A 27,344-nucleotide genomic window follows, 5' to 3' on the forward strand; every position below is an offset into this window, starting at 1 on the left:
AGGGGTGGGGGGTGGAGTATTGTTTATGGATATGTATTTGTTTAAGAATATGTCTTACAGTCAGGAAATGCATAGCATTTCAGATAAAAAAAAATAGAACCCACATTGAGGGACTAACTTCAGGTAAGCTAGAAACATGTCCAGATTTTATATTATATTACCTTGCTCCCACTTCATAGCAATAATGACCAACATCTCTGAGTCGGTTGAGATGACTCAGGAAAAGCACTATTGAAGCACTTATTGGAGATGAAAAAACGGTAATCAGCTGCATTGATTGTAGTGGATATATGTTGATTTGCCTGCCTTCTTCTGGTAATCATACCCAGATTTTCCTTTGGAAAGCCACCCGTTTCTTGGTTTCATTTGATCTCATGCCGTACTGCACCATTTAGAATTCAGTATTCTAGCACCCTGGGCAAAGTAAGTGTGTTAGGGATGGGCACATAACCAGATCAGCACAATAAAACTCACTCCTACGACTATTGGAAGAAAGAAACTCTTTTTCCAGGATGAAAACCTGGAACTGCTGGGAACCAACATGTAAAAAGAAATCTGCTGGGGATGAAGCCAACACTCCAAGAACCGAGAGGTTAGTTAGAAAGGAATAGAGTGAGTCTTGAAAACATTGTTGGGGCATTTGGGTCCAACTTACCTGTAGTGCCATGATCTTTTCTATTTCACAGGCCAATAAAGTCCTTATTTTGGTTAAACCAGTTTCGGTTCCTTGCAATAGGAAAAATCCTGACTTACACATTTTAAAGATATTCTGCTAGGCTGATTAGGGCTTCAAAATTTAGGGGAAAAAATTGCTTGAAAACAATATAGCAGCCCTCTTCTGAAATCCTCCAGCAGTGCTTCCTTTTGTCTCTATCATGACGTTCACCGTACTCTATGTTGTAGTCATTCTGTGCTTCATCTCCCTTAAGACAGGATTTTGGGTTTTATTTTCCTATGTTCCACAAGCCATGGCTCCAAGAATTGTTTCCTCTCCCTCCCATGTTCCCTCTCTCTCTCTTTCTGTCTTCCTCTCTCTGTGTCTCTCTCTGTCCTCCCCAATCGTACCTGGCCTGTGGTAGACACTCAATACATATTTATGAAAAGAACAAGTAAATACTAGGCAGTCGACAAATGCTTACCGAGTTTATGCAAATATAATAGACTTGTTGTTTTTGCTTTCAATTCAGGAACAGTAACCTGCTCAGTCAGGGTAGGGAGACACCAGAGGAGCACAGAGGATGACGGAAGGAGGGCAGAGACAGGAAAACAATGCTTAATAGGGGCAGACCAGAATGTATGTATGCAAAGCCAATCTTTTACTTTCCAGGCTTTGATTCGTTGGGAAATGTGTTCTATGCTTTTCTTAGGGTTTGAGGTGGAATATTTTTTAATCTTTTATGTTGATCTATTTGAACTGTGGGAGTTAGGGTCTTAAAATGTCAGAATGTTGTATATGATTTAGACAAGAATGAAGATACAAAGAATAGAAGAAGAGGAAAAGAAAAAGAATATTAGTTTTTATTAAACATTTCCATGATTTATCCATGAAAATTAACATAAGTTGTGGTCACCAGAGAGAAAGACTCTTGCAGAAAGAAAACTTGGAGGCTACAGTTTGGCCAATTCATTCTATCCTAAATCTACTACTAAGAATATTTTCATATCCTATTTATGTGTTTTCTTTCATATGTTTTTTCTATTTGCTATATCATATCCCAGGTATTTTTTGGTTTTTTTGTTTGTTTTTTGCTGCAAGCAACTTGACAACAAAAAGACTTTTAAACAGAATCATATATGTTCTCTACAAAATTAATCTTGCTGGCCTTTTCTATTACTGGCATTCTTTTTTTTTTTAACCCTCTTTTCCCTATTTGCACCCCATGTAAACATGGATAATGTCAGTTTGTCCTCTGCAAAGAAAAATTCAAGATATCCTATTACATTGATGAAGTCAACCAAAGAATCTGCAATAGATGAAAAATATCAGTGAAATTCTGCATGGAATAAATTGAAATTGTTCTTGGAAACTTTATAAAATAATTTCAGTAAGAGTGAGCCTGATTTGGCAGAACTGTTTTCCTCCTATGTCCTCACCCGTAGCAATAGCCTTTTCCAAAATACAATGAAATGTTGGATTAGCATAGAAAATTTTTAAAAATCAGCAGAGATCTGTAAGACTTTTGCCAAAATCATGTTTAAAAAAATAAACTGCTTCATTAGCTTGTTTCATTGACAATCTTGTCTTTTATTTAAATTCACAGAAATATATTCGGTTCCCACATGTGCGGCTTGTATGTTTGTATCATCAAAGTTACAGATCCTGTTTTGAAGAAGCATATAGTGAAAAAATAAATGAATTATTCAAGGGATTTGGGTTCTAGTTTCTCTCAGCATCAGTTTTCTCATTAGTAAAATCAAGATAAGCTCTGCCGTTCAGGGTTTTACAAAACTCAGCAATTAATGTAGTGTTTTTAGTCATGATCTTTAGAATTAGATAGATCTGAATTAGACATTCCATTTCAGGACTTACTTCCTCTGGGATCTCTGGCATATGGTTTAATCTCTCTGAACCTCATTTTCCTCACATGTAAACCACATCAGTATTTATTATAATTATGTGAAAAATGCTATTGGAAGTTACTTCTATAATGGCTGACACATCTTATAACATTCCTTTCCCTCACAGACTTTTAATAGAGCAATTTGTATAATTGTTTCAAGATTTGCTGTCCTACTAGACTGGAAACTCCCTGAGGACAGAGAGCGTATAGGTTTTGTTTAAAGCTATATCCCAGTCTTCTTGCAAAATACCCTTTACAAAATGCCCTCAATAAATATTTATTGAATGGAAGAATAAATGTCAACTTCCCTCCCTTTCTTTTGTACAGGCATTCAGTAAATCTTTGGTGAATGAATGAAATTATTTTAGAACATAAAAATATGTAACATGTCATTAAGAATAATTATATGGCTGACTTACCTGAGGGAAAAAGGAAACACCATTGCAAAACAAACTGGTATAAATGTAATTTAGATATACACCAGCGAGCCCACTGCCTGATATTCTCTTCCTAACAACTTAAATACTAAAATTCTTTGAAGGTATAAACTCCTGGGGGCCGGCCCGGTGGCTCAGGTGGTTAGAGCTCTGTGCTCCTAACTCCGAAGGCTGCCGGTTCAATTCCCACATGTGCCAGTGGGCTCTCAACCACAAGGTTGTGGGTTCAACTCCTCGAGTCCCGCAAGGGATGGTGGACAGCTCCCCTTGCAACTAAGATTGAACACGGCACCTTGACTGCCGCTGAGCTGCCGCTGAGCTGCTGGATGGCTCAGTTGGTTGGAATGCATCCTCCTAACCTCAAAGTTGCCACGTCCACTCCCGTAAGGAGTAGACTCCCGTAAGGCTGCGCCCCCTGCAACCAGCAACAGCACCTGGACCTGGAGCTGAGCTGCGCCCTCCACAACTAAGACTGAAAGGACAACAACTTGAAGCTGAACAGCACCCTCCACAACTAAGATTGAAAGGACAACAACTTGACTTGGAAAAAAGTCCTGGAAGTACACGCTGTTCCCCAATAAAGCCCTGTTCCCCTTCCCCAATAAAATCTTTAAAAAAAAAAAAAAGGAAAAGGAAAGTATAAACTCTTCCCACTAGAGACATATTTATTATGAAAAGAAAAACCCAGGAAATTCTCGTTGAAGTATTGCTTGTAAAAACTAGAATTCAAACTTATGTTTAAATCATGAACATCCGAAGAAAAATAGATCATCACCAATCTCCCAAATGTGAACATGTTACATTACTATTTTTTTATAATGTTGGTTTATTCAAATTTAAGAGTTTTTTAAAAAACTAATAGATTAATTTTTTAACAGACTTAATTTTTGTAGCTCAGTTTTACGTTCCCAGCAAAACTGAAGGGAAGGTACAGAGATTTCCCCATACACCACCCCCCCACACACATGCACAGCCTCTCCAATTATCAACACCCCCATGGAGTAGAGCATTTGTTACAACTGATGAACCTATGTTGACATGTCACCCAAAGACCATAGTTTACATTAGGGTTCATTTTTGGTGATGTACAGTTTATGGATTTGGACAAATGTATGACATGTATCCATTATTACGGTATTATACAGTGTACTTTCACTGCCCTAAAAATCCTTATGCTCCACCTATTTGTCTCCTACCCCAAGCCCTGGCAAACACTGATCTTTTTTAATGAATAGACTTATGTTTTAAAACAATTTTAAATTTACAGGAAAATTGAGCCAATAGTATTGGAGAGCTCCCATATGCCCAATTCCCATACAGTTTCTCTCGTCATTAACATCTTATGTTAGTATGATGTATTTATTATAGTTAATGAACCAATAATGATATGTTATTAGTAAGTAAACTCCATAGTTTATTCAGATTTCCTTATTTTTTATCTATCCTTTTTCTGTTCCATGATCTTATCTAGGATACCTTACTACATTTAGGTCTCATTTCTCCTTAGGCTCTTCTTGGCTGTGATAATTTCTCACATTTTCCTTGGTTTTGATGACCGTGAGAGGTTTGAGAAGTACTGGTCAAGTTTATTGAAGGATGCCCCTCTGTTGAAATTTGTCTGATGTCTTTCTCATCATTAGACTAAGGTTGTAGGTTTCGGGGAGGAAGATTACAGAGGTAAAGCACCATTGATGTTGACCTTGATCACCTGGCTGAAGTATTGTCAGGTTTCTCCAATGTGAACTTTTTGTTTGTTTGTTTGGATGGTTGGGTTTTTTGTTGTTTTGCCTTTTTCATACAGTACTCTTTGGACAGAAATCACTATGTACAGCTATTATTTCTTTGTTGGTTACATTTTATTATAAAAGCTTGTAAATTTACTTCTATTACTTTAGACACTGCATCTGTTTTAGTTTCGTTACTTGTGAATGGGAAGGCAATTCAAACTGTGTTGCAATGGTAAGAATAGCAACAGGATCAAGTGAATCCTAATGAAATATAAATGGCAAGGACTTGAAGTTAGCAATTACAAAATTAAGAACTTCTTTTAGTAATCAAGAGATAGACCAGCAGTTCTCAAATCCTTTGGTTTTAAGATGAAAGTTACTGAAGACTCCCAAAGAGTTTTGATAATCTCTTGCATTATTAAAAATTAACCTACCATGTCATGTTTTAAAGAAGATGAAAAGTACATTATCTCTCCAAACTCCTATAGCAAATTCCATTTACGGAAATCAAAGCAGGTAACACCTCAGTGAACTCATTAGTTGTTGAAACAGTTTCAGGACCCAGGGAGATGGGCCCAGTGATTATTTCCATACTTGCTGAAGGGGAAGAGACAAAAACCCACCCATTGTGCTAAAGGAATACTGGTCTTCAGAGAGGGGGGAGAAAAAAGCTGGGGAAACTAAAAATTCTGATAGAAAAAATCAAAGATATAAATTAATGAGAGATATTTTGTGTTCATGGAATGGAGCATTCAATTTTTTTTTAAATGTCATTCTTCCCAACTTGATCTATAGACTCAACACAATACCAATCAAAATCCCAGCAAGCTATTTTGTAGATAGCAACACACTGATTCTAAAGTTTATATAGAAAGGTAAAAGATCCAGAATAGCCAACACAACACTGAAGAAGAACAGAGTTGCTACAATAAGATTTCAATTAGTGTTCAACTATAGTGATCAAGACAGCATGGTATTAGTGAAAGAATAGACACAGCAATCAATGGAACAGAATAGAGAGCCCAGAAATAGACCCACGCAAATATGGTCAACTGATATGCAACAACGGAGTAAAGGCAAGTCAATGCTGAAAAGATAATCTTTCCAACAAATGGTGCTGGAACAGGTGGACATTCATGAGCAAAACATAGAACTTACACTTTTTACAAAAGTTAACTCAAAACAGAGCATACCTAAAGGTGAAATACAAAACTATAAAACTGTATAAGAAAACTTAGGAGAAAATCTAGGTGAGATTTCATTTGGCAATGAGTTTTTAGATATAGTATCAAAAGCATGATCCATGAAAGAAAACATTGCTAAATTGGATGTTATTAAAATTAAAATTTCTGCTCTATGAAAGATACTATTAATAGAATCACAGTATAAGTCAAAGACTGGGAGAGAATCTTTGCAAAACACATGTCTGAAAAAGGATTTGTTTAAAATACACAAAGAACTCTTAAAACTCATCAATAAGAAAACAAGTGACCCAATTAAAAATAAAGACAAAAGACTGAACAGACACCTCAGCAAAGAAGATGCATAGATGGCAAATACATATATAAAAAGACCCTCAATATCTTTTGTCACTAGGGAATCACAAATTAAAACAACAATGAGATACTACCACACACATATTAAAATGACTGAAATTCAAAACACTGACAACACTAAATGTTGGGGGTAATGCAGACACATGAACTTTTATTCATTGCTGGTGGGAATGGAAAATGGTACTGCCCACTTTGGAAAACAGTTTGGCAATTTCTTACAAAGTTAAACATAGTGTTACCATATGATCCTGCAATTGCAATCCAAGATATTTATCCAACTGATTTGAAAATATGTCCTCACAAAAAATCTGCATGGAAATGTTTACAGTATATTTATTCATAACTCTAAAAACTGAAAGAATCAAGATGTCCTCCATAGGTGAATGAATAAACAAACTATGGTACATCCATACAATGGAATATTATTAATCAATAAAAATAAATCAAGTCAGAAAAACACAGGGATGAATCTTGAATGCATATTACTAAATGAAAGAAGCCAGTCTGAAAAAAAGCTATGTACTGTGTGATTCTAATTAAATGTTATTCTGGAAAAGGTAATATTATAGCAACAGTAAAAATTAGTGTTTGCCAGGGGCTTGGTGGGAGGAAGAGAAGGTTGAAAAGATGAAGCACAGGGGATTTTTTAGGGTGGTAGAATTATTCTACGTAATACTGTAATTGTGGATACTTAACTCTATGCATTTATCAATACTCATAGAACTTTATAGCACATACACTGAACCTTAATATAAACAAATTAAATCATTTAGAAGGTCAGACGATCCCAGATTGGAACACAAAATATGACAAAATAATCTATAATGTATAATAATGTATTACAATATATGAAACAACTTCACTGAAGAAAGTGAGGGGGGAAGGGTACTCATTTGGAAATCAGTGGAATCTGTAAGACTAAAGGCTAAATAAAATGTACATAAACACTGTACTTTAGCTGATAAAGTTGTTTCCCATGGGAGTATGGGTTAACAATTAATACTACTATACATTTATACTGGAATTAAACAAGTAAACGAAGGCATATTGTGGGATCCAAGTTTCTCATTGTTGGAGTGGGAGTTTTTCAGATAAGCACCGGGAGGAGGGTAGAATGATACATCTGGCAGTGGGTTTGTGTTGGACACATCAGTATGAACTCATGTTTAGCTTAGTATAGATCCAGATAGTTACATAGGGAAATATTTATAGACATGTGTATATAGATGGATTAGTAAATACACATATATTTTCTTGCTGTCAGCTGAGAGGGCTTAGAAGCAATAACACCCTAGTAGCAGCAAGCACACCTACCACCCAGATCCTGGTTTTTAATACCATTGCCAATGAAAAGAACCAAGACTCTTTGGAATAATGGTAGGTTCTAGAAATGGGGACTTTTGTAGTGCCAGGTGTGAGTAAGTGCTACACAAAGACACACACATACACATGCACACACGCACGCACAAACAATACAAATATGTCAACTGAAAGAGTACCCAATAGTCAAAGCTGAAACAATGTGAATGTCAAAATAAACAAAGCATTTATTAGATTATAACCCAAAATATAAATATCCATGAGTCCATAGTGATAAATGGGAGAAAAGAGACACATCTCTGATAGAAAAAGAATTCCAAAAAATTTATGTAGATACCTAAGGAGATGGAGAATAATTTTCTATTTCTTTGGTGTGCTCTGCAAATATGAGTTTCTGCCAAAGAGTACAGTGTGGGAGAGGCAGGGAGGGTAACTTTACAGTGCAGAACTAACAAACACTACTAGGTGATCAAGGTCAATATCAACAGTGATAAGTCATGTTGATAATGTGTACCCTTGACATAATGTAATGAAAATAGCACTTCACCTCTGTGGTCTTCCTCCCTAAAACCTATAACTTCAGTCTAATTATGAGAAAAGTATTAGACAAATCTCAATTGACCAGTGATTCTCAAAACTGTCATATCTATTTTTTCAAAACAAAAAGTATTTAGTGAAAAAAGTGTCATTGTTTTACCTTTTTTTTTTTTTGCAAATCTCTTTAATGTTTGGCCTAATAGAAGACAGCTGAATTCTTATGATGCAGTACGTTCTTTTGGTTGAAGCATATAAAAAAAAAATCTGACCTCATATAGATACGTAATTGGAAAAGGGGAATATGTTAAAAGCTTTTTCACATAATTATATACACTATACTAAAACTAAACTAAACTGAAACTCAACAAATGGTAGTTTCTTAAAGATTAGTTGCAATGTAGAATATGAAAGTATATCAGTAGACATTTTGTAATACATTAAAATCTTGCACTTTAAATGGACTTTATACCCATTCATAATTTTATAATCTTATGCATTTGCCGTTTGAAAAATTGTTCACTGAGTTATACAAATATTCCAAATGTTAATACATTTCATTAAACAATATAAACATTTTTAAAATTACATACATCAGAAAAATCCTTTAAGTGTTAGAAAGTTGTCATGTTCACCGTAGTGGGTAAAAGTTTTCCAAATTCCTAATTTTCATCTGGAAACTTGAATTTTATCCTTGGTAGCAAATACTGTCAATTATTTTAAAAAATGACAGGCTCACGTTGTTCATTTGATTTTTTTGTGAAAATATTTGCCAAGTATCCAAGTCTGAATAACTACAGTTTGTCAGTTCTTGTAAGTATTCCTTGAATCAAGTTGTTAGGTCAGCTCACAACTCAGTTGCACAAGTGTTTTTCCATAAGATCTCCATTGTACTTCAGTATGCAGCATGAGTGCTTTCTACTACTTCCAACTTTGCCACAGAAAATATTAATATTAAAATGTTTAATAAATATTAAAGATGTATACTCAATGCTTAGGATTTAATAAAGAATATTTTTTATTGTTCATCAAGGACATTCATAAGTGAAACTGGCAGTGAAGAATACAATTTACATTAGTACAGTTTGCTCCCACTGCCTTCATGCCACGTAAAGTGCCAACCATTTTAGCTATCATTGCTCTCACACCATCAGTTCCAACAACAATGCATTTTGTAATTTTTTCCTGTTGTAATTTCATAGATTACGATTTAATTTTTAGAGAAAACAGGTAACATTAACACACAAGTCAAGAAGCGGTAGAAGAAATATTAGATTGGTTAAGGACAGAGAAAATTAAAAATCATATACAATGAGTATGGAACTTCTTAAGCAAAATGTTTTTAAGATTTGTTGAAGTAAAGGCTGCTGACATTATTTATTTGTATAGGCAAATGATTCAAAATCAAAGAGAAGGGAGGGAAGTAAACTATGTTCTATATCCTCTCTCTCCTGCCCCAAATTTAATCCATTGCTTAGTTTTGTCCATATGCCTCCCAACTATCGCAAATTTGTCCATTTCTTTCCACCACATAGCCTCTACCCCTGTCCAAGCCACCATTATCTTACCTCAACATCTGATTGATTTATTCCTTTCTCTTGTTTTATCCTAATCCATTTTCCACTAAGCAACTAATGATCTTTTTTAAAAGATCTGATCTTAAATTAATGTAATCTTATCACTAACCTAATCTCATTATGCCTTCCTACAAACTTCCCAATGACAACCCACTGCCTTTAGGATTAAAAAAAAAAAAATCAAGTTTTCTTACCATAGGTGTGAGATGTAGCCTTTGCCAGCTCATGAACCTCACCCTGCACCCCTTTTACCCTTGAACACTAATGACCATCTATAGTGTTCTCTTAGTTCCTCAAACATGAACATGCTACACTCTTTCCTATATCAGGATCTTTACACATGCTATTCCCGTTCAGTTTATAGTATTCCCTGTTTCCTTCTTAGCGGGGCAACTTCCTACCCACCTCTCAGGTCTTAGCTTTAGAGAGGCCTTACCTGACACCTACTCCCCATCTTAATCAGGTTTCTGTGTTACACACTCTCATTACACCAGCAGAGACCATACCTCAATTTGTACAATTATTTAATACTTATCTCTCCCCTTTTCTGTAAACTCTATACAAGCACAGACTATGTCTATTTTGTTCACCAATGAATCTCTTGAAACCAGCACAGTACCTGACCTATAACATGCATTCAATAAATAATTGATATATAAACAGATATAAGAGGATTTTTCACAAGAATAAATAAGAAATCATGATGGGAGATTTTAGAATATTTTATTCATTGCTTCCATTAAAAAAAACTCATATTTTTAAGAAAAAGTTAGCTGTCGGTTTTATTTATTTATTTATTCATTTTGCAATTTTACGTCTATTTTTTACGTTTTAATTTTTTTATTTTTATTATTTTTTTATAACTATTTTTATCAGTTTCAAGTGCACAAAACAATGTAATAGACATTTGTCATTTATATTAGCTGTCTGTTTTAGTCAGAACTCTGTCAGCTGAAAGTAATGAACAACCCATCAAAACAGCTTCAATAAAAAGGAATTTATTGGTTCACATAACTGAAAATCGAAGGATTAACATTGAATACTATGGAGCCAGGTACTTAAATAATGTCATCAGGAATCTTTCTAGTTCAGCTTTGCTTTACCTCTGTGTTGGTTCCCATTCCGACTTTCCCCTTCCCCCCAGTTGCATGTGGAAGGAGAAATGGCCCTAGTAAACCTAGGCTCCGAGGCTTAATAGAACTTTTAATTTCAAAAGATGAGAACTCCTTCCTCATAGCTCCCTCCAATAAAAGTTCTGGCAGCATCCATTGCAGCCTGGGTTGGTCCACATATGCGCCCCTGAACCTGAACCATATGGGCTGAATGGAGCAGAAGAGGTTCTCCAAAGGAAAGTCAGAGAGCTATTACCTCAACCAGTGGATATATACTGGGGAGGCCAAACAAAAGATATCCACCTCACTAACTATACAGAAAAATTATCTGAAGAGCTATATAAATTAAAAATAAAACAGCATATAAAATATTTACCTTTGAGAGAAATTTTAGAGAAAAGGAGTTTCCCTACTTGAAAAAAAAATTAGATACTGACTACAGAAAAGCACATGGTCATTTGAGCCATGAGCCAGAGGAATAACAATAACATAAATACACTAACAGAAATGTTTTCAAATTTATAGTTGAACTAAACCCATAACTAATTTCTGCAAATAGAGAATTAATACAAGGATGGGTCCTGTACCAGTGAACAGGCTGTTTCAAGCACCTTTAGGTTGTTTCATTCTTAAATAATTGAAATCATGGTCTTATATGATTGGTGTAATTATAAATTGGTCTCATCTAGTTGTCATGTAGATCCCTAAAGGTCCTTCAGTTTGAATTATTAAAACGTTTACCCTGATTTTGAATACTAGTTATTAGTCACAGCCTCTGGTCTCCTGCCTTTGTTTTTCCAGCTACCAGGATCCGGCAAAGGGTCAATCAGTAAAGACAAGATTTGTTGATTACACAGCTGATGTCTTAGCTCCACCTTGTGGTAACAATTGGAATTAAGTTTGCTTTCCTTCAGAGGCAAGATCTGCTGATTAAAAACAATGGAGCACAAGCAATATAATGGGCATAAATGAGAGTAAAAAATGTACTTCTAGCTGCTTCCCTATATCTATTTTATTCTAAACAAAGATGAAATTGAAAATGATATACATGGATCTTTTAATATTTTCTTTCGCCCCCCCCCCCCCCCCCCCGGCAGGATGTACTCCCTGGATTATATTTGTCCCACTTTGGAGACCACTGACCTATAGAAATCTTCACACATGTGCCCCCAAAGATACACACAATAACATTAATAGTATAATAGTAATAATTAATTATAATATAATAATATACATACAGATGTGTTAATACAATAATATATTTTTAATAATGAAAAATTGGAGGCAACCTAAATGTCCATTAACAGGTAAATGGGTAAAATTTTTAATATTCATTCAATGGAATATATGTATTCAATGGAATACCCAAGAGCAGATTAAAATAACTGGATTAGAGCTACCTGTATCATGGTGGATAAATCTGAAAAACATGGTTGAGGAAAACGAAGTTGTAGCATGATATGTGTGTATGAGACCACTTAAAAATGAGCACTTTAAAATACGTTAAACAGTCCTATATATTATTTATGGATATATACATATAGAAAATAGTTGTACATATGCATGGCAATCAAAAACACCAAGTCAAGACAATGGTTGCTCTGTAAAGGGAAGGAGAGAAAATTGAGATTGAGAAGGAATCTTGAGCAAATGTGGCAAAATGCTAAGATTTGACACAGCTTAAAGGTGGGTACTATGTTAGATATATAGTATTCTGAATACCTTTCTATGTGCTTAAATTATTGTGTAATATGCAAAATATTCAATAAAACAGATTAGGAAAAAAGTTACTCTAAAGAAGATATGGGAGGAAAACTAGAAGGAAAAACCCAAAGTAGATATTATTTTATATCTACTTTATACCAGAGCAAACCCTGTAGGCAATGTAGTGACAGTGGACCATCCACATGAATACTAAAATAACCCAGAATTATGATAGGCATACCATAGGAGAGAATGAACCAAGAACTAAAATCTTCAAAAAACAAGGGGGAGTGACCTTGGGGGTTTGTAGATGACAGTGGAGATGCTGTGTGGTATGTTCTGATAACAAGCTGAAGGTTTTTAGGGAGGATTGTCTGGAAGAAACAAGGAGGAGAAGGAGCATACCTACTCCATGACAAAGCTCAGTGGGAGGAGGGATGCAAAAGAAACAGGGTCCTAGGAGAGAGACACGTTTCCTTTAGAACAAGAAAAGTTAAGGGACCATTTAGAGAAGAGGATGAAGATATACCAGGGGTGCCAAAAAAATGTATACACATGACTTCATCTTTTGTTATCAGTAGATATTGAGTATTACAATTTTAATAGTTTTTTCCTTTCTTAAAATGTGTATACATTTTTTGGCACCCTCTGTAGTGGATTTTGCTGTTGATTGATCATGAGTTCTAGAGGGCTCTCAATAAATGAGTAAGTATGAATGGATTAATGAAAAGTGAGAATTAAAATGTATCTAATGATGTGTAATCCCTACGTAAAATATAAAATATAAAGTGCTACATAAATATAGGGCATCATTACTACCTTTTTAACTCCCTCCATAGAGGAAACTTCATTCTGCTTTCACGGTTTTCTTTACATCAATTTGTATTTTCTAAATTGACAATAATCTTTTCCGGCCTTGTGAATTTTTGTCTCTTTTGGCTCCTCTTACATTCCCTACACATTTTGTTCTAAAATCTGTTTGGAGAAAGGGGAGACAAACTCTCCTTTTAAATAAAACACTCTAATTGCAAAATCTATTATTCTGTTTACCTTAAACACAAATATAATGATGGCAGGAATTTTAGAGCTAGAAGAGAACTTAATGTAATGCAATCTTCTCATTTTACAACTGACCAGAGATTACATGGTTTGCCAAATTTAATTGGCTGGTTACTAGCAGAACCAGGATTAGAATCCATGCCTCTTATTCAACTTCCTTTTGTTTTTCTTTGAGCAGCAGGAACATAGAAAGCACCTCCTAAAGGGGCACTACATGCTGTGGTTGAGGGCAGGCTCTGATGTCAGACTACCCAAGTTCAAACCTAAATCTGCCATTTATTAGCTGTGTGACCTTGGCCAAGTAATCTAACTACTCTGTGCCTCAGTTTCCTCATCTACAAAATGTAAGACATAATAGTATCTACTTCATAGAGTTGTTATAAGGATGAAATGAATTAATGCACTTAAAGCACATAACAGTGCTTGGCACATAAAGAGTGACCAGAAATCTAAGCTATTGTAACTATTGAGCACACACTCTGCTGGCTGCTGATATAACAGAGATTAACGGAGGTTGGGATTTTACCCACAGCTGTTTAAGAAACCAAACCAAACAAAACCTTGAGATTATGTTTACAAATCTGGATATTTCACATAGAGATCTAAATTTCCAGTTTCTCTTGAAAACTGGAAGGTCTGACATGTAGGCCAGAATTCTGACGTAGTAACAATTGGCTGGAGCTAAAAGCAGCTGTCCCACCTACTCCACACCACTCATACCCTTCCAGTTTCTATCTTTTAACTTTACCTGCCTGACTACTTCATGCCTTTGAAATTGCATCCCAGACTAAGACAATCCCTGCTCTCAAGGAACTCACAATCCAATAGGGGAGATGCATGCGTTAAACAATTCACAATACAGTGTGACAGAAACAAGGATAAAGTTGCGAAGTACAAAGTACAGCAATAGTCTGAAAGAACATGAGTGTATATGGTGGAGGTACTGCTGGTGATGTATGTTGTTAAGAAAGTGGCTTTGAAAGAGAACAAGAGTGGAGGAGGGTTACAGAGCAAATAGGAAGTGCAAAGACATTGACGTGGGAAACGGTTTGTGTGTTTAGTATTTGAGGAGTTCAGTTTTGAAGACTATATTAAGAAGGGAAGAAGTAGGTTGACACTAGATGATAAAAGCCCCCCCGCCCCCCCCGTTTGGATCTTACCCTGTAAGAGATGGATAGCCCTTGAAATGTTTTCTGTCACTAAATTCTAAATCTAACTTTAATGCAATTATGCCTGGATACCCTTATCATACTCCGTCAAACGTCTTTGGAGCTCGTGTTTGAGAAAAAAATGCTACAATCCACAGTATTCTATGAAAAGTCAATAGCAAGTTGCCACTCCAAGAAGAAGCCCTGTCTTTATAGTGGATAAAAAAACAGGCAAATGAAATTTCTTCATCTGTCAATTTGTGGTAATAATTGCACCTACCTCAGGATTATTAAATTGAGAATTAAACTCGACATAACACATGTAAAGAGCTTACTAGAACACCTGATACAGTATACAAGTGGTCAACTAATATGAGTTATTATGATTATGACATTTATTGAGTCTTTTTGTCTATCATTCCGTTCATTGAGAAAACATAACATTTCATTAAGCCAAAGACGTATTTTTCATTGAAAACTGAAGTTAAATCAAGACTGGTGGTATCTTCGGTCTGCATTTGGTATAAACGCAAAATGAAATGCCAAAGTAACACTTTCTTCTACATTATTGCTTGCAAAAGTTTCAAGAATAATATAGAGATTTTTGTGCAAAATAGAAAGTACAAGTTATCGCCTGCAGTTACTGATTGAACATAACAGTTTATTGGTGCTTAGGTAGTAGAGACGGTTCTCCAGTTCCCCTAGGCTCAAAGAGGAGGAAAAACATTCGGGCAAAAGACCTTTTCACATCTGACAGTTACATCTTGGATAGCCAGGGTACTCAGACAATCACTTGGCGGGAAAAAAATAAATACAGACTAAATGTGCACAATCTGTTTTCTGTTTAGTTTATAAACTGAGATCGAGTCTGTCAGGTTTCGTGCCTTGTGGGACTTGAAGTCCAGAGGGAAGAAGTAATCAGGAGTGCAGAAGCTTGGAAGCCTGCAGCCCCTGTAGGTCCGAGCGATAAAGACTACAATTCCCGACAGACACCGCAAAGCCTCCCCGTAATTACGGGCAACCAACCATACCTGAGCAGGGCAAGCCCCGCCCCCCCCGGCTCGGAGGACTACCTCCACCAATGGCAGAACTCCCAGCGCAGAGCCTGCGGGTTAGGTTGTGAGGCTCCGGCCGGAGGCGGGGAGGAGCCGACGGGTTCAGAACGAGCTCGGCCGCTGGGTGGGTCGGGGCGTTCCGCGCGCCCTTCATTGAAGCGGCGGTGGCTGGGCTGGGCGCCCGGTGTGGGAAGCGACGGCGCGGCTGGAAAATGCCAGTCCATTCCCGAGGGGATAAGAAGGAGACGAACCATCACGATGAGATGGAGGTGGACTACGCCGAAAACGAGGGGAGCAGCTCCGAGGACGAGGACACGGAGAGCTCGTCGGTCTCCGAGGATGGAGATAGCTCAGGTGCGCAACCCAGCAGGGCTGGGACCCTGAGTCCTCGCGCGGGGCTCGCGACAGGCCGCTTTCCGCACGCTGGGCAGCTGCGTCCTGCTGGGAGAGCGGGGCGGGGAGAGGGAAGGGGCGGAGACTGGCTCCCGGCCCTCGGCAGCACCCGGTCGGTCGCGGGGCGCTGCCTGGCTCCAGGCGGGTCCCGGTGGGCGAGGCGGGGCGGAACGCGGGCCTGGGCTTGCCCAGCTCCCGGACGCTGCGCCGTCCTGCTCGCGGTCGGATCCGCCCTTCGGACCTCCAGGCAGTGCCCGGGGCTATCCAGGCGAGCGGGGAATGCCCCGCAGCTAGTCTGGGATGACCCTGGAAATAGCTCCTCTCCCCAAACCAAAGACCTCTTTCCGTACTTTTCACCTTTGCAACCCTGACTTCTCAACATGGGTGGGTTGTCTGGGCCGAATTTAGATTTGTACCGGATCTTGGCTGGCTTAGAATTTACTAACCTCAGCTTCCAAGTCAGCCATCAATCAGCGCTTGACATCAGTCTGTGCTCTTGCGGGGGCTGACTTGGGAGCTGTCCTGTTTACTGCATCTCTGAAGTTTTCAAGACTGAGAAGAGCCCAACATCAGGAGTGATTTTGGATCTTCATACGCTAATAAATTGGCTGATTTTTGGCAGCTTGGAAATTTTCCAAATCTTTCTTCCCTGCAATCTTCTAACTTTGGGCTGTTTCAGGTGGTGGGTTTTTTTGTTTGTTTGTTTTTTCTGCCTGGGATTGGAGGGAGGGGGCAGATTAACATCACAAATCAATTTTGCAAACTTTTAGGAACGGTTATTTAAAAAAGAAATGGAATTATTATTATCTGGATTCTTTCCCTTCTTTATAGATGATGAGCACGAGACTTACTCTTTTCCTTGGACTGATTTTGGCCCATGTAAAGCAGGGATTGATGACAGTCTGTTGTCAGCCTGATGCCCTCTTTTTAGGTTTCCTTTTCAAAACAAATCTCTATGGAAGTATAAATTCAATCAAATTAACCACCCAAATATAAGTATTTATGAGTAACTTCCTTTTGCATCATCAAGCACTACTCAGTGTGAGGCATTAATAAATAGTTATATTCTGATTTCAATTAAATAGCTTTTATAAGTCACCACTTGGTTAAATTGCCAAATGAATGCTTAACGATAAATAATGCTGTAGGAATTCAGAGGCAGAGGAAATCTTTTCAGAATAGGATGGTCGCGAAAGGCTAGTTGAAGAAGGTGGGATTACTTCATTTTGAAGAATGAATAAAATTTGGATTGGAGTGGTAATGGTCTGGTGTTTCTAAAAGGGGAGGAATGTGAAAAAAAATGCAAAGGCCAGAGCTTAAGTCTTATTGAAAAGAGTGAGAAAAAGAGTTTGGTTGGGAGAAAGATTTGAGCTAGAAAAGGAAAAGAAGGGTATAGATGGGAAAGATTTGGAAAAAAGCATAAAACAAGATTGATGAATGCAAGTTTAAGAGTGAAGGTAAGAGGAAAAACCCAGATACAAGGAAACTGGTGGTAGGATGAACAGAAATAGAAAAATGAAAGATTTGAGATGAAAATGGAAAATAGAGTATTTCAGACATGTTGCTTTTGAGGTGATGGTAGTATATTTAAGTTAGAGTGCCCAACTGACAGGTGGAAACATAGCATTGAAACCTGCCTGGGGTAGGAAACATAATTTGGAGGTCATCTGGCGATGTCCATAATTTGGACATCATCTTTCAAACCGTGAACACTGGTGAGATTTCAAAATTGAGGAATACAGGGAAAGAACATCCAGACTGTATGTGAATACATTTCCTGGCTCTGTAAAACATTTTATCGTCAAGTTTGTTTTTTGATGGGAGTTAGGATATACCGTGTTTCCCTGAAAATAAGACCTAGCCTTACCATCAGCTCTAATGCTTCTTTTAGAGCAAAAATTAATATAAGACCTAGTCTTATATAAGACCCAGTATTATATTACATTATATTTATTATATCAGACCCGGTATTATATTTATTATATTATGTTTTATTTATTATATTATATAAGACCGGGTCTTATTTTAATATTAGTTTTTGCTCCAAAAGACGCATTAGAGCTGATGGTCTGGCTAGATCTTATTTTCGGGGAAACACGGTAATGAAGTGACATTTATTTGTTAAGATTCTCCCTCTCTAATTTTTATGTTGAGTGTTGTGATTTTTTTCACTGGTTTTTATTCCATCCCCAAAAAGCACAAACAACTTAGTTTGTGAAGAATGTAATGATAATTTGAACTATAAGTTAGATTTTTTAAGCGCAAAGAAATTTTTAAAATAAAATTTGCAGTTTTACTTCTTGTAAAAGTATCTCTTTTCTATCATAGGTCTTGCATGTTCAACTTCCACAGTTTTATTCTTCAACCTTGGTCCTAAAGCTACAGAAAAGACTCTACTGCCCATAGGTACTGGGGAGTGAGTCATCTCGAGGGACCAAGTTTTAAATAGCCACGGAGTAAGCTATTAAGAGTCAGGCATAATTTGAATGTCTTAGAAAAGTTAAAAAAGAGAATCATATACTTTCTTGCTATATAAAAATAACGGAACATAATTTAACTCTTTCTCTAGCACGACCTTTATTTGATGAATATTAAGATGCAGATCATTTTATGCTTCAGTTTTGATGTGTTGAATATATGCGATGTAAAAAAATAGAAGATATGGAATATAGGACAGACCTGGTAATTAAAGTTGCTTTTTAAAAAAGTTTGCTTGTTTTTCTCCTCATTTTTCTCTTTCTCACTGGTGGACAATAATTTGGAAAGAGGGAACAATGGGAGTCTAAGAGGAGGAGATGAAGACATCCTATAGTAAATGTAATGAGATTAGTTTTCTTTTTTATGTGACTGACAAATCAGCCAGGTAAGCAGTTCTGAAAGGAGGATTCCAGAAGTGTTTTTGAGTAATATTAGCCTTTAAAGGACATAATCATTTTGGTGCTTTAAGTTTTGGTGAGTTGGTGGAAAACAAACCCAAAGAGGGTTAATTATTTTACAGTCATAGTTTAATGTCAGCCTTTTAAAATGATTTAAAAATGAATAAAAATAAGAAGGTCTAGAGACTGCTATAGTTTTAACTCATGTTTTTTAGGTTAAAATCTATGGTGGAAATTATTTTGGATAAATATTTACTTTCCTTTAAGGCTTAATATAGGCCTGCATATCTAACTTCATATTATAGGTTTTTTTTTCTTTTTTTTTACCATTTGAATTAACATTCAGATATATTTGTGACATAAAACTAATTTTATCTTTGATATTTTCCTTTTTATTAACAGAAATGGATGATGAAGACTGTGAAAGAAGAAGAATGGAATGTTTAGATGAAATGTCCAATCTTGAAAAACAGTTTACCGATCTCAAGGATCAGTAAGTAGTGACTTCAAAAGGACATTGGATCTCAACCATGTCACATGTGTGCTAGCATAAGAGAAATTATATTCACTTTGAAGTGGTTTTCTTTTTTGTATTTTATCAGACTGACTGATCTGAAAGAGGCTTCAACTATCATTTGCCTGCAGAAGACCTCAGTAACTAGACTGAGGATTTTGGGGGGTATAATAAGATTTTTATGTGTATGTTAAATTGTTTCCCCTAGGTTGTTGCACTCTTGGGTCTAATCTGCTTCATTCATTCCTTTGCTAAGTCATTGGATAAAGATAGCATTTTTAAAATTTGAGAATAAGAGACTATTTCCCAAAGATGGCAGAATGTTTTTTGTTTATGTCTTAACATTGGATAGTACATACATTCATGTTTTCATGTGCATTATTTAGTTTGCTTCTTGCAGCAACTCTGTAAGGTTGGAAGATAGTCTAACCTCCATTTTACCTGTGAGAAAATTGATGCTCAGAGAGGTTAAGTGATTCACCCATAGTTCATCAGAAAGTGATAAATGAAGTGAGGCTTTCTGCCACCTAGTGCTACATGTTCCCTCTGCTAAGACATTGCTTTGGAGGAAATGTAGTGGAGTAGAAAGAACACAGGCTTCACTTCCAGACTTTCTCAGCAGATTAAAAGAGTATAATAAAAGCTTCCTTTTATCTACTGTAAGGATTGAAAAAGTAGTCTGTAAAATTCTTAGCCATGTGCTTGGCATATAGTGGGTGCTTATTAGATACTGTTTTTTCCCCTCTTTATAATGCCATAACTATTATGTGAGGTTGGTTGCACAGCAATGGGCCCCAGTCATTTGAGAGAGAACAGAAAAGATGCAGATGCAGATTTAAAAAAAAAAAAACAACCTTAAAGGTGAGCTTGCACTTTGGAACTTGCTGGCAAGGTCATGGGGCATATGTTAGGAATTATAAATGAAAGAGAGAAACTTCTGAGAATACAGATCTCTTAATGTATTCAGAAGCTGGCTCTTCAGTTTATGAATTCTTCATAATTTTGCTACTTATTCTTTTTCTCCTACTTCTTCCCTAGAGAGGCCCAAAGACGAGATGAAAACCCATGTAATATCTGGAATTGCCAGACTAAAATGGGACATATTTGTTTACCATGTGAATCCTGCTGTTTATGCCATTTCTGGTCTTAACTTTCATTGGTATTAGAGATGAATATATAGATAATGTTCCATGCTAGTACAGCAAATTGATATAAGCAATCCAAAATAATCCAAAGTTTCAAATTTGGGCTTTAACAAATGTGGTATCATTTTCTTATTCTGAAGATTTACATTATTAATTTTAAATTAAAATGTGTTTGGATCCCCAAAGAATTCATTATTTGGGAAACAGGAAGAGTTCATCCAGAATCATTCTGGAAAAGAGGAAGCAAATTTGTATTTTTGTATTATAGCACAAGTAATCCATGAATGAGTAATTAATCATACAATTAATTAAGGTATACCTACTGAGCTTTTAAACTTTATGGTTATTCAAGAAATGAAAATTACTGTAAAGCTCTAGATATTACATAGGAAAACTTTGCAACTAGTCAAGTCATTAAGCCTAATATTGTTCATCTTGGGGCTGGCGGTTGCCTTGATTTTTGCTTTCTCATGGCTTATGACCACCAGTCAGTTACCCCTACCAGCTTCATTCATCTCTGAAAGTATTAAAATTAGACCCATTAACCACTATTTAATAAGGTCGTTTCTCAAGGAATTGGTATCCAGAAATATGTTGTAGAAAAACAAATTAATCTTTGCACCTGGTTTACAATTATTTTTTTCTCTTGCCCTCATTCCCTTGTTTGTTATTTTTATCCTGTTTTACTGTGTGTCTCTGTAAGCTGTCTCAAATCCTCTTTAGAAGAAGTAGGAAATATACTGATATAATATAAATATACTGATATAATAATGATGATGATAAGAATATAATTATCCTGCTTCTCCTGTTCTAGCACCACAGGGCACAATAGCACTCCTTTCATAAGGCAGAAAATCCACCATTTGCAGTTTGTATAGTGGTGGAAGGTGAGTTCTTCCATCTCCTTAGAAAGATAGAGGAACTTATACCAGTCAAATTTCCATTCATTTCAATATTCAGTATTGATGAGTTTATACTTGAATTCCAAGGTATAAAAAGTATACTAGTTTTTCTATTTTAAAAAAATAGTTAATTGAATATTGTTAATTCACATATCTTCTTCATTCAAGATGCTGTTCACCTGTTCAGGATACCTTATCAATGTTTTGTGTAAGTTTGATGTTTTTAGGTGCAGTCATCCTTTGTTTCAAATTTTTAGCATTTAGCCTGAAGTTGTACAGTAAGTCCTCACTTAACATTATCAATAGGTTCTTCGACTTTAAGCGAAATGACATATAATGAAACCAGTTTTACCTTAAGGTAATTGATATAAACAAGAGTTAAGTTCCTTGCATCTCATCAACGTTGTAATAAAATGGCATTGAATGAAACTATGTTATTTGAGGACCTGCTGTATTTATAACTTCAAAAACTATAAGTATGTACTTTCCTGATATTACACATTTATCACTGTATTTTGAGTTTTAGAAAAATTTAACCGAGATATGACAAAGTATCTTTTTGGCAGTTAACTCAGATGATTTTTCCCCTTTTTTTTTAAAAAAAATATTTATTGCATTAACATACAAGCTTGCTTTATTCTTTCAGAATCATCATATAGATCTCTGTGCTAACTATAATCAATTGTAGACAATATTGATTGTCTTAATTGTATTACTTTATATTTTCAAGAGGAAAAACAATTTTATATGAAAGCCAGGTACCATCATGTTTTCAAATCATCCTTGTGACATATTATGACACATTCTTCACCTAGGATAAAAGTAATAAATGGCAAGAAAAAAGAATTTACAAAATGATGTTAAAATTGTTAATCTGCTTTGAAAATTTTGGGATATCCTTAAAATGCCAACAAACCAGGATTAGAAGTGCCTTTCATAAAGACTGACAGTGTAAACGTTTTCCTGTAAAAAGAGTTAGTTCTGTCCTGTAGAATTATTGCCAAAAGTAAACATTGAGTTGTCTCTCATATGCTGTCTTTGATAATCAAGCTAAAGGTATTGGTATGATAGCTAGCAAATTAGTGTCTATATGTGGACTTGTAAATATGGCAACAGGGATCCCCTGCCCTATTTTTCATTCCCCATCCATGAAACAGCTCATTTTGTTACAGCGTCTTCAGTTGCAGTCCAGATGAACTGGGTATGCCAGATCACACGTTGTATATTTTTTCTGTTTTCTGTAGTATTTCTATTGGTTTTACCTCCATCACTCTACTTTCTCTTTGTTCTTTTTAAAAATCAAGTAGGCTAAATATTGTAATACTGACTCCTTTTCAGGAAAGGTGGAGAGCAGCCAGGGAATTACTTATTTTGACAACTAGTAATGTCTCTATCTAAATTGTTCAAAATGATTTCTTTGTTTCTTTTAAACTTAGTGCTTAAATGACCTTTTCTCTTAGAATCCATTTATTGTTCTGCAGTTAAAACAAAACCAAAAATCTAGAGTGCCAAAATATAGTTATTTCAGTTGTGTTTTTGCATTGTGAATTAACCATTAAAGAAGAGTGATATATCTAAAAAAAAAAAAAACAAAAAACAAACAAAACAACTTATTTTGTTTTTATGTACATAAAGTCAAATAATATAATTAAGTTTTTAACTTGAGGTCTAGGCAAAAATACATTTGGCAGGTAATTAGAATGTGAATGATATTAGGAAGAGATAATGTATAGAAATGGTAAATTGTTAGCCTTTGTTGGGCTTTTAAAATTAATATCTTAATTTTTGCTTTGTTAAGACTTTATAAAGAACGATTAAGTCAGGTGGATGCAAAACTACAAGAAGTCATAGCTGGAAAAGCACCAGAATATTTGGAACCACTGGCAACTTTACAAGAAAATATGCAAATTCGTACAAAGGTAGCAGGTAGGAAAGTGAAACATCTTTTTCATGTAGTAGAGTATGAACTCTTCAATAGATTTATAAGGTGTTTGTCAAGTGAGTATTGTTAATTGAATTACAAATATATTTACAACTGACCAGAGTGTTTCACTGTCAGTCAGCCCACAGTTAATTATTAAATGCCTCTTGTTTTTCTCTGCTGCTGTGGGTGAAGCAAGAAAAAGCCCCCAAGTTGATCATAGTGTTTGTTGAGAAGATACTTCCACAAGTGAAACAATTAGAGACCATGATACTTTCATTAAGAGATAGTGTTACTATCACAGTTTAATTTCTTATTAGATAAATTAAGGTTCAGTTTAAGTACTCATAGTGTTTTTCATCTGTAAAAGTGATAAGGACTTTTGTATTTATAAAACATTTCAAAGTGTTTGATCAAGATATATAGAACAGGGAATTAGCCTTCAACCCGATAATTAATGATAATTTTTAATTTTGATAAGACTGTTGACTCATTTATGGTTATGAATAAATGAAGATGTACCATATTTATATGGTTACATGTCAGTCTTCTGTTTGTAACTGGGATCCGGCCTCAGAATTGTGTCCTAGCATTTGTAGCAAGGGATATATTTATTTAAAGATCATTGAATGCTTTTTCATAGTCAAACTAAAAAAATGAATTTTAGTTAATGGGGATGCTGATTGTTTTCTTTTGGGGGGACACTGATACATTTGTTGTACCAAAGGCATTGTTGACAATAATTTCTTTTTGTACTAAACCCACCTTAATCCAACTTTTATTCTAGAATGCTGGATATTATCTAGATGTGATACTTAGCCTGCTATCTTTACACACCCATAAAAGTAAATATGTCCATAATGTTCTTTGACATTCTGAAAGAACCAAGTGAGACTTACTGGATGTTTAGGGACTATTACTTGGGTCAATTACTCTTCTACTCTGGCCTTCCTTTGCTTTTTGGTTGTACAAGAGTAGTGTGTGTGAATGTTGCTAATGGTATAGTTCTAGATATCTCTCCCTTGCCTTTACTATATGAAAAAGAGAATTACATTTCTAGGGCCAACTATGACACAGAGTGCAGTATATACATGTAGAGCTCTTTGCCAATTTTGTGATGGCAAATTTGCATGGCCATGTTGCTTCGATAACTTTAAGTTAAAGTCCCTTGAGCATCCGTCCTCTAGGTAAAAGCCCTGTCATGAGCGTTCAAACGTCATAGATTTTGCTATATCAGTTTATATGTTCAATCCTCTTGGAATCTTTGGACTTTGAAAATAAATAACAGTTTAAAAATAGTGGGTTTTGATGGCTATGGTATCCAGTTGTTACTGTGAGTGTATATGATTAATGAAACCAGAGTTTATTGACTTGTTTCCATTATGAGTCCTCAGAGATTGTTTTTCATAGGAAAAGAGTTTTATTTTCATTTTCTTCATTCTCTATCTAATATTTAGGATTATTCTTCTGAGTAATAGAGTGAGAACTAAAATTTGCAGTGTAGTTTCTTTCTAGCTCATAAACTCTTAAGTTTCCTAGTCTTCTTTGATACATATTTTAACTTGAGCCTTTTTGTTTTTAGATTTTTAAAGATAAATTTAGAATCACTTGTCAGTTTCTTCCTGATTCATCTTAATGAAATACAGTTAGTACAATTCCTGTAGGGAAGTGTTAATGAAACTCCTTATTGCTAACATAATCAGAATAATTGTGTTTGGTTGCAGGAATCTATAGAGAGCTCTGCTTAGAATCTGTAAAGAACAAATATGAATGTGAAATTCAAGCTTCTCGCCAGCATTGTGAGGTACTGTTATTTTGCTTAACTTTTAAGCTGATTTCATCTCTTCAAGACTTTTCTGAGTACAGAAGTTAAAAAAGTAAACAAAATAAGTGAAACAAAATTAAATAGTACTTTAGCTCATCGCTTCTGTGATTATTATTATCTTTTTAAATACTGTTGCACTGGAAGCTGTATTAGAAATAGGATGCAAAGAAAGGGCCATAGAAAAAAACTAAGTGAGATAATTTTAGAAGTTTTGCAGTTACCTTAAAAAGACTTTGTAATGATTGTCACCTGGCATCACCGCAAATATTCATATAATTAGTGTAATATGCAAATATGCGTATCCAATAGTACAGTTATAATGTTGGACTATATTACCAATTTCTGACTAAATCTATTTCCACATCTTTGGGCAGAATATTCTCTATTTATGGGAAAAAATAGATTTACTTTTATATATGTTCTGTTTATTTTGAATAGCGTTTAAAAAACATAGTGTTATTTTTGCAGATAACTTTTCATAAAACGTAGACAAGATCATAAGTATGCTAGTGGAAATAAGAGGACAAGTTCTATAATGAATCTTATTTTAATATATAATATTATAAATTATTAAAATACTAAGAGTAGGTAAGTATAAAATGGTGGTGCTTCTTGTTTCATTGTTTTGATTATAACTGCGATGAAACATTTTTTTGATTATAATTGTGATGAAACATAACAGCCCTTAATGGTGGGCTGTTAGCCTTTGCCTCATTAACTGTGGAGGTTCTCCATATATTCTGGATACCAATGCCTTGCTGGTTATATGTTTTGCAAATATTTTTATGCAGGCAATGGGATGTTTTTTCACTCTTTCTGATGACATGATGAACAAAAAGTTTACATTTTAATGCAGTTGAATTTATCATCTTTCTTTTATGATACGAGCTTTTTGTGTCCTTCCCACTTTGAGGTAAAAATACGTATTTTCCTTTAAAAGTTGAAATTTTGCTATTTTTAACATTCAGATTGCTGAACTACCTTTAATTACTTTTTATGTGTGGTAATTATAAAATATGGATCTATTTTTATGTTTTTGCACATGGATATGTAATTTCAACATTCTTACATAATCCATTGTTTTCTCACTAATCAGCATTTGTAACTTTTTTTATATCAAATGTCCATATACGAGGTCGGAGAATTAAGTTCGCGAACTTTGTTGCAATGATGTTGCTCACCTTTTTTGATATCAGGGATTATTCATTATGAATTTGTACCAACTGGACAAACTATTAACCAAGTTTACTGTTTGGAAGTGCTGAAAAGGCTACGTGAAAAAGTTAGACCACCTGAACTTTTCACCAACAATTCATGGCTCTTGCATCATGACAATGCACCAGCTAACACGGCGCTGTCTGCGAGGGAGTTTTTAGCCAGTAAACAAATCACTGTATTGGAACACCCTCCCTACTCGCCTGATCTGGTCCCCAATGACTTCCTTCTTTATCCAAAGATAAAAGAAATACTGAAAGGAAGACATTTTGATGACCTTCAGGACATCGAGGGTAATACGATGACAGCTCTGATGGCCATTCCAGAAAAAGAGTTCCAAAATTTCTTTGAAGGGAGGACTAGGCACTTGCGTTGGTGCATAGCTTCCCAAGGGGAGTACTTCGAAGGTGACCGTAGTGATATTCAGCAATGAGGTATGTAGCACTTTTTCTAGGATGAGTTCGCGAACTTAATTGTCCGACTTCGTATGTGCTGGCTGATTTCTGGCTTTATCCATTTGTTCCATTGGTCTATTTGGCTATTTCTGCACCAGTGTCACAATATCTTTTTTTACAGCTTTCAGTCTAGTAAGCCTTGATAACTCAATAACCTGATAATTTTACCTTGTTTTTCTTACAATTGTTAAAAAAAAATTTTTTTGTTTAGTAACATCTTTTTGAAAATTTTTATTTCCTGCTGCTATATAGAAAAAGAATTTTGTATGTTATTATACCCAACCTTATTTACTTCTCTTCTTAATTCT

The 27,344-nt window shown here is 35.5% G+C and overlaps 1 protein-coding gene across 2 annotated transcripts in view; it reads left to right on the plus strand.

Moving 5' to 3' along the window:
- Positions 1-15,826: 15,826 nt before the first annotated feature.
- Positions 15,827-27,344, plus strand: part of BRMS1L (BRMS1 like transcriptional repressor) — a 32,332-nt gene continuing 20,814 nt past the window's right edge. For both annotated transcript variants that reach the window (XM_033109397.1, XM_033109398.1), the window contains exons 1-4: positions 15,827-16,144; positions 19,462-19,552; positions 23,419-23,546; positions 25,266-25,345. In XM_033109397.1, the coding sequence (XP_032965288.1) occupies positions 16,003-16,144; positions 19,462-19,552; positions 23,419-23,546; positions 25,266-25,345 (441 nt within the window). In that variant the 5' untranslated portion in view covers positions 15,827-16,002. The remainder of the gene's footprint in view (positions 16,145-19,461; positions 19,553-23,418; positions 23,547-25,265; positions 25,346-27,344) is intronic.

This window comes from Rhinolophus ferrumequinum, chromosome 6, assembly GCF_004115265.2.
Source record: "Rhinolophus ferrumequinum isolate MPI-CBG mRhiFer1 chromosome 6, mRhiFer1_v1.p, whole genome shotgun sequence".
NCBI lineage: Eukaryota > Metazoa > Chordata > Mammalia > Chiroptera > Rhinolophidae > Rhinolophus > Rhinolophus ferrumequinum.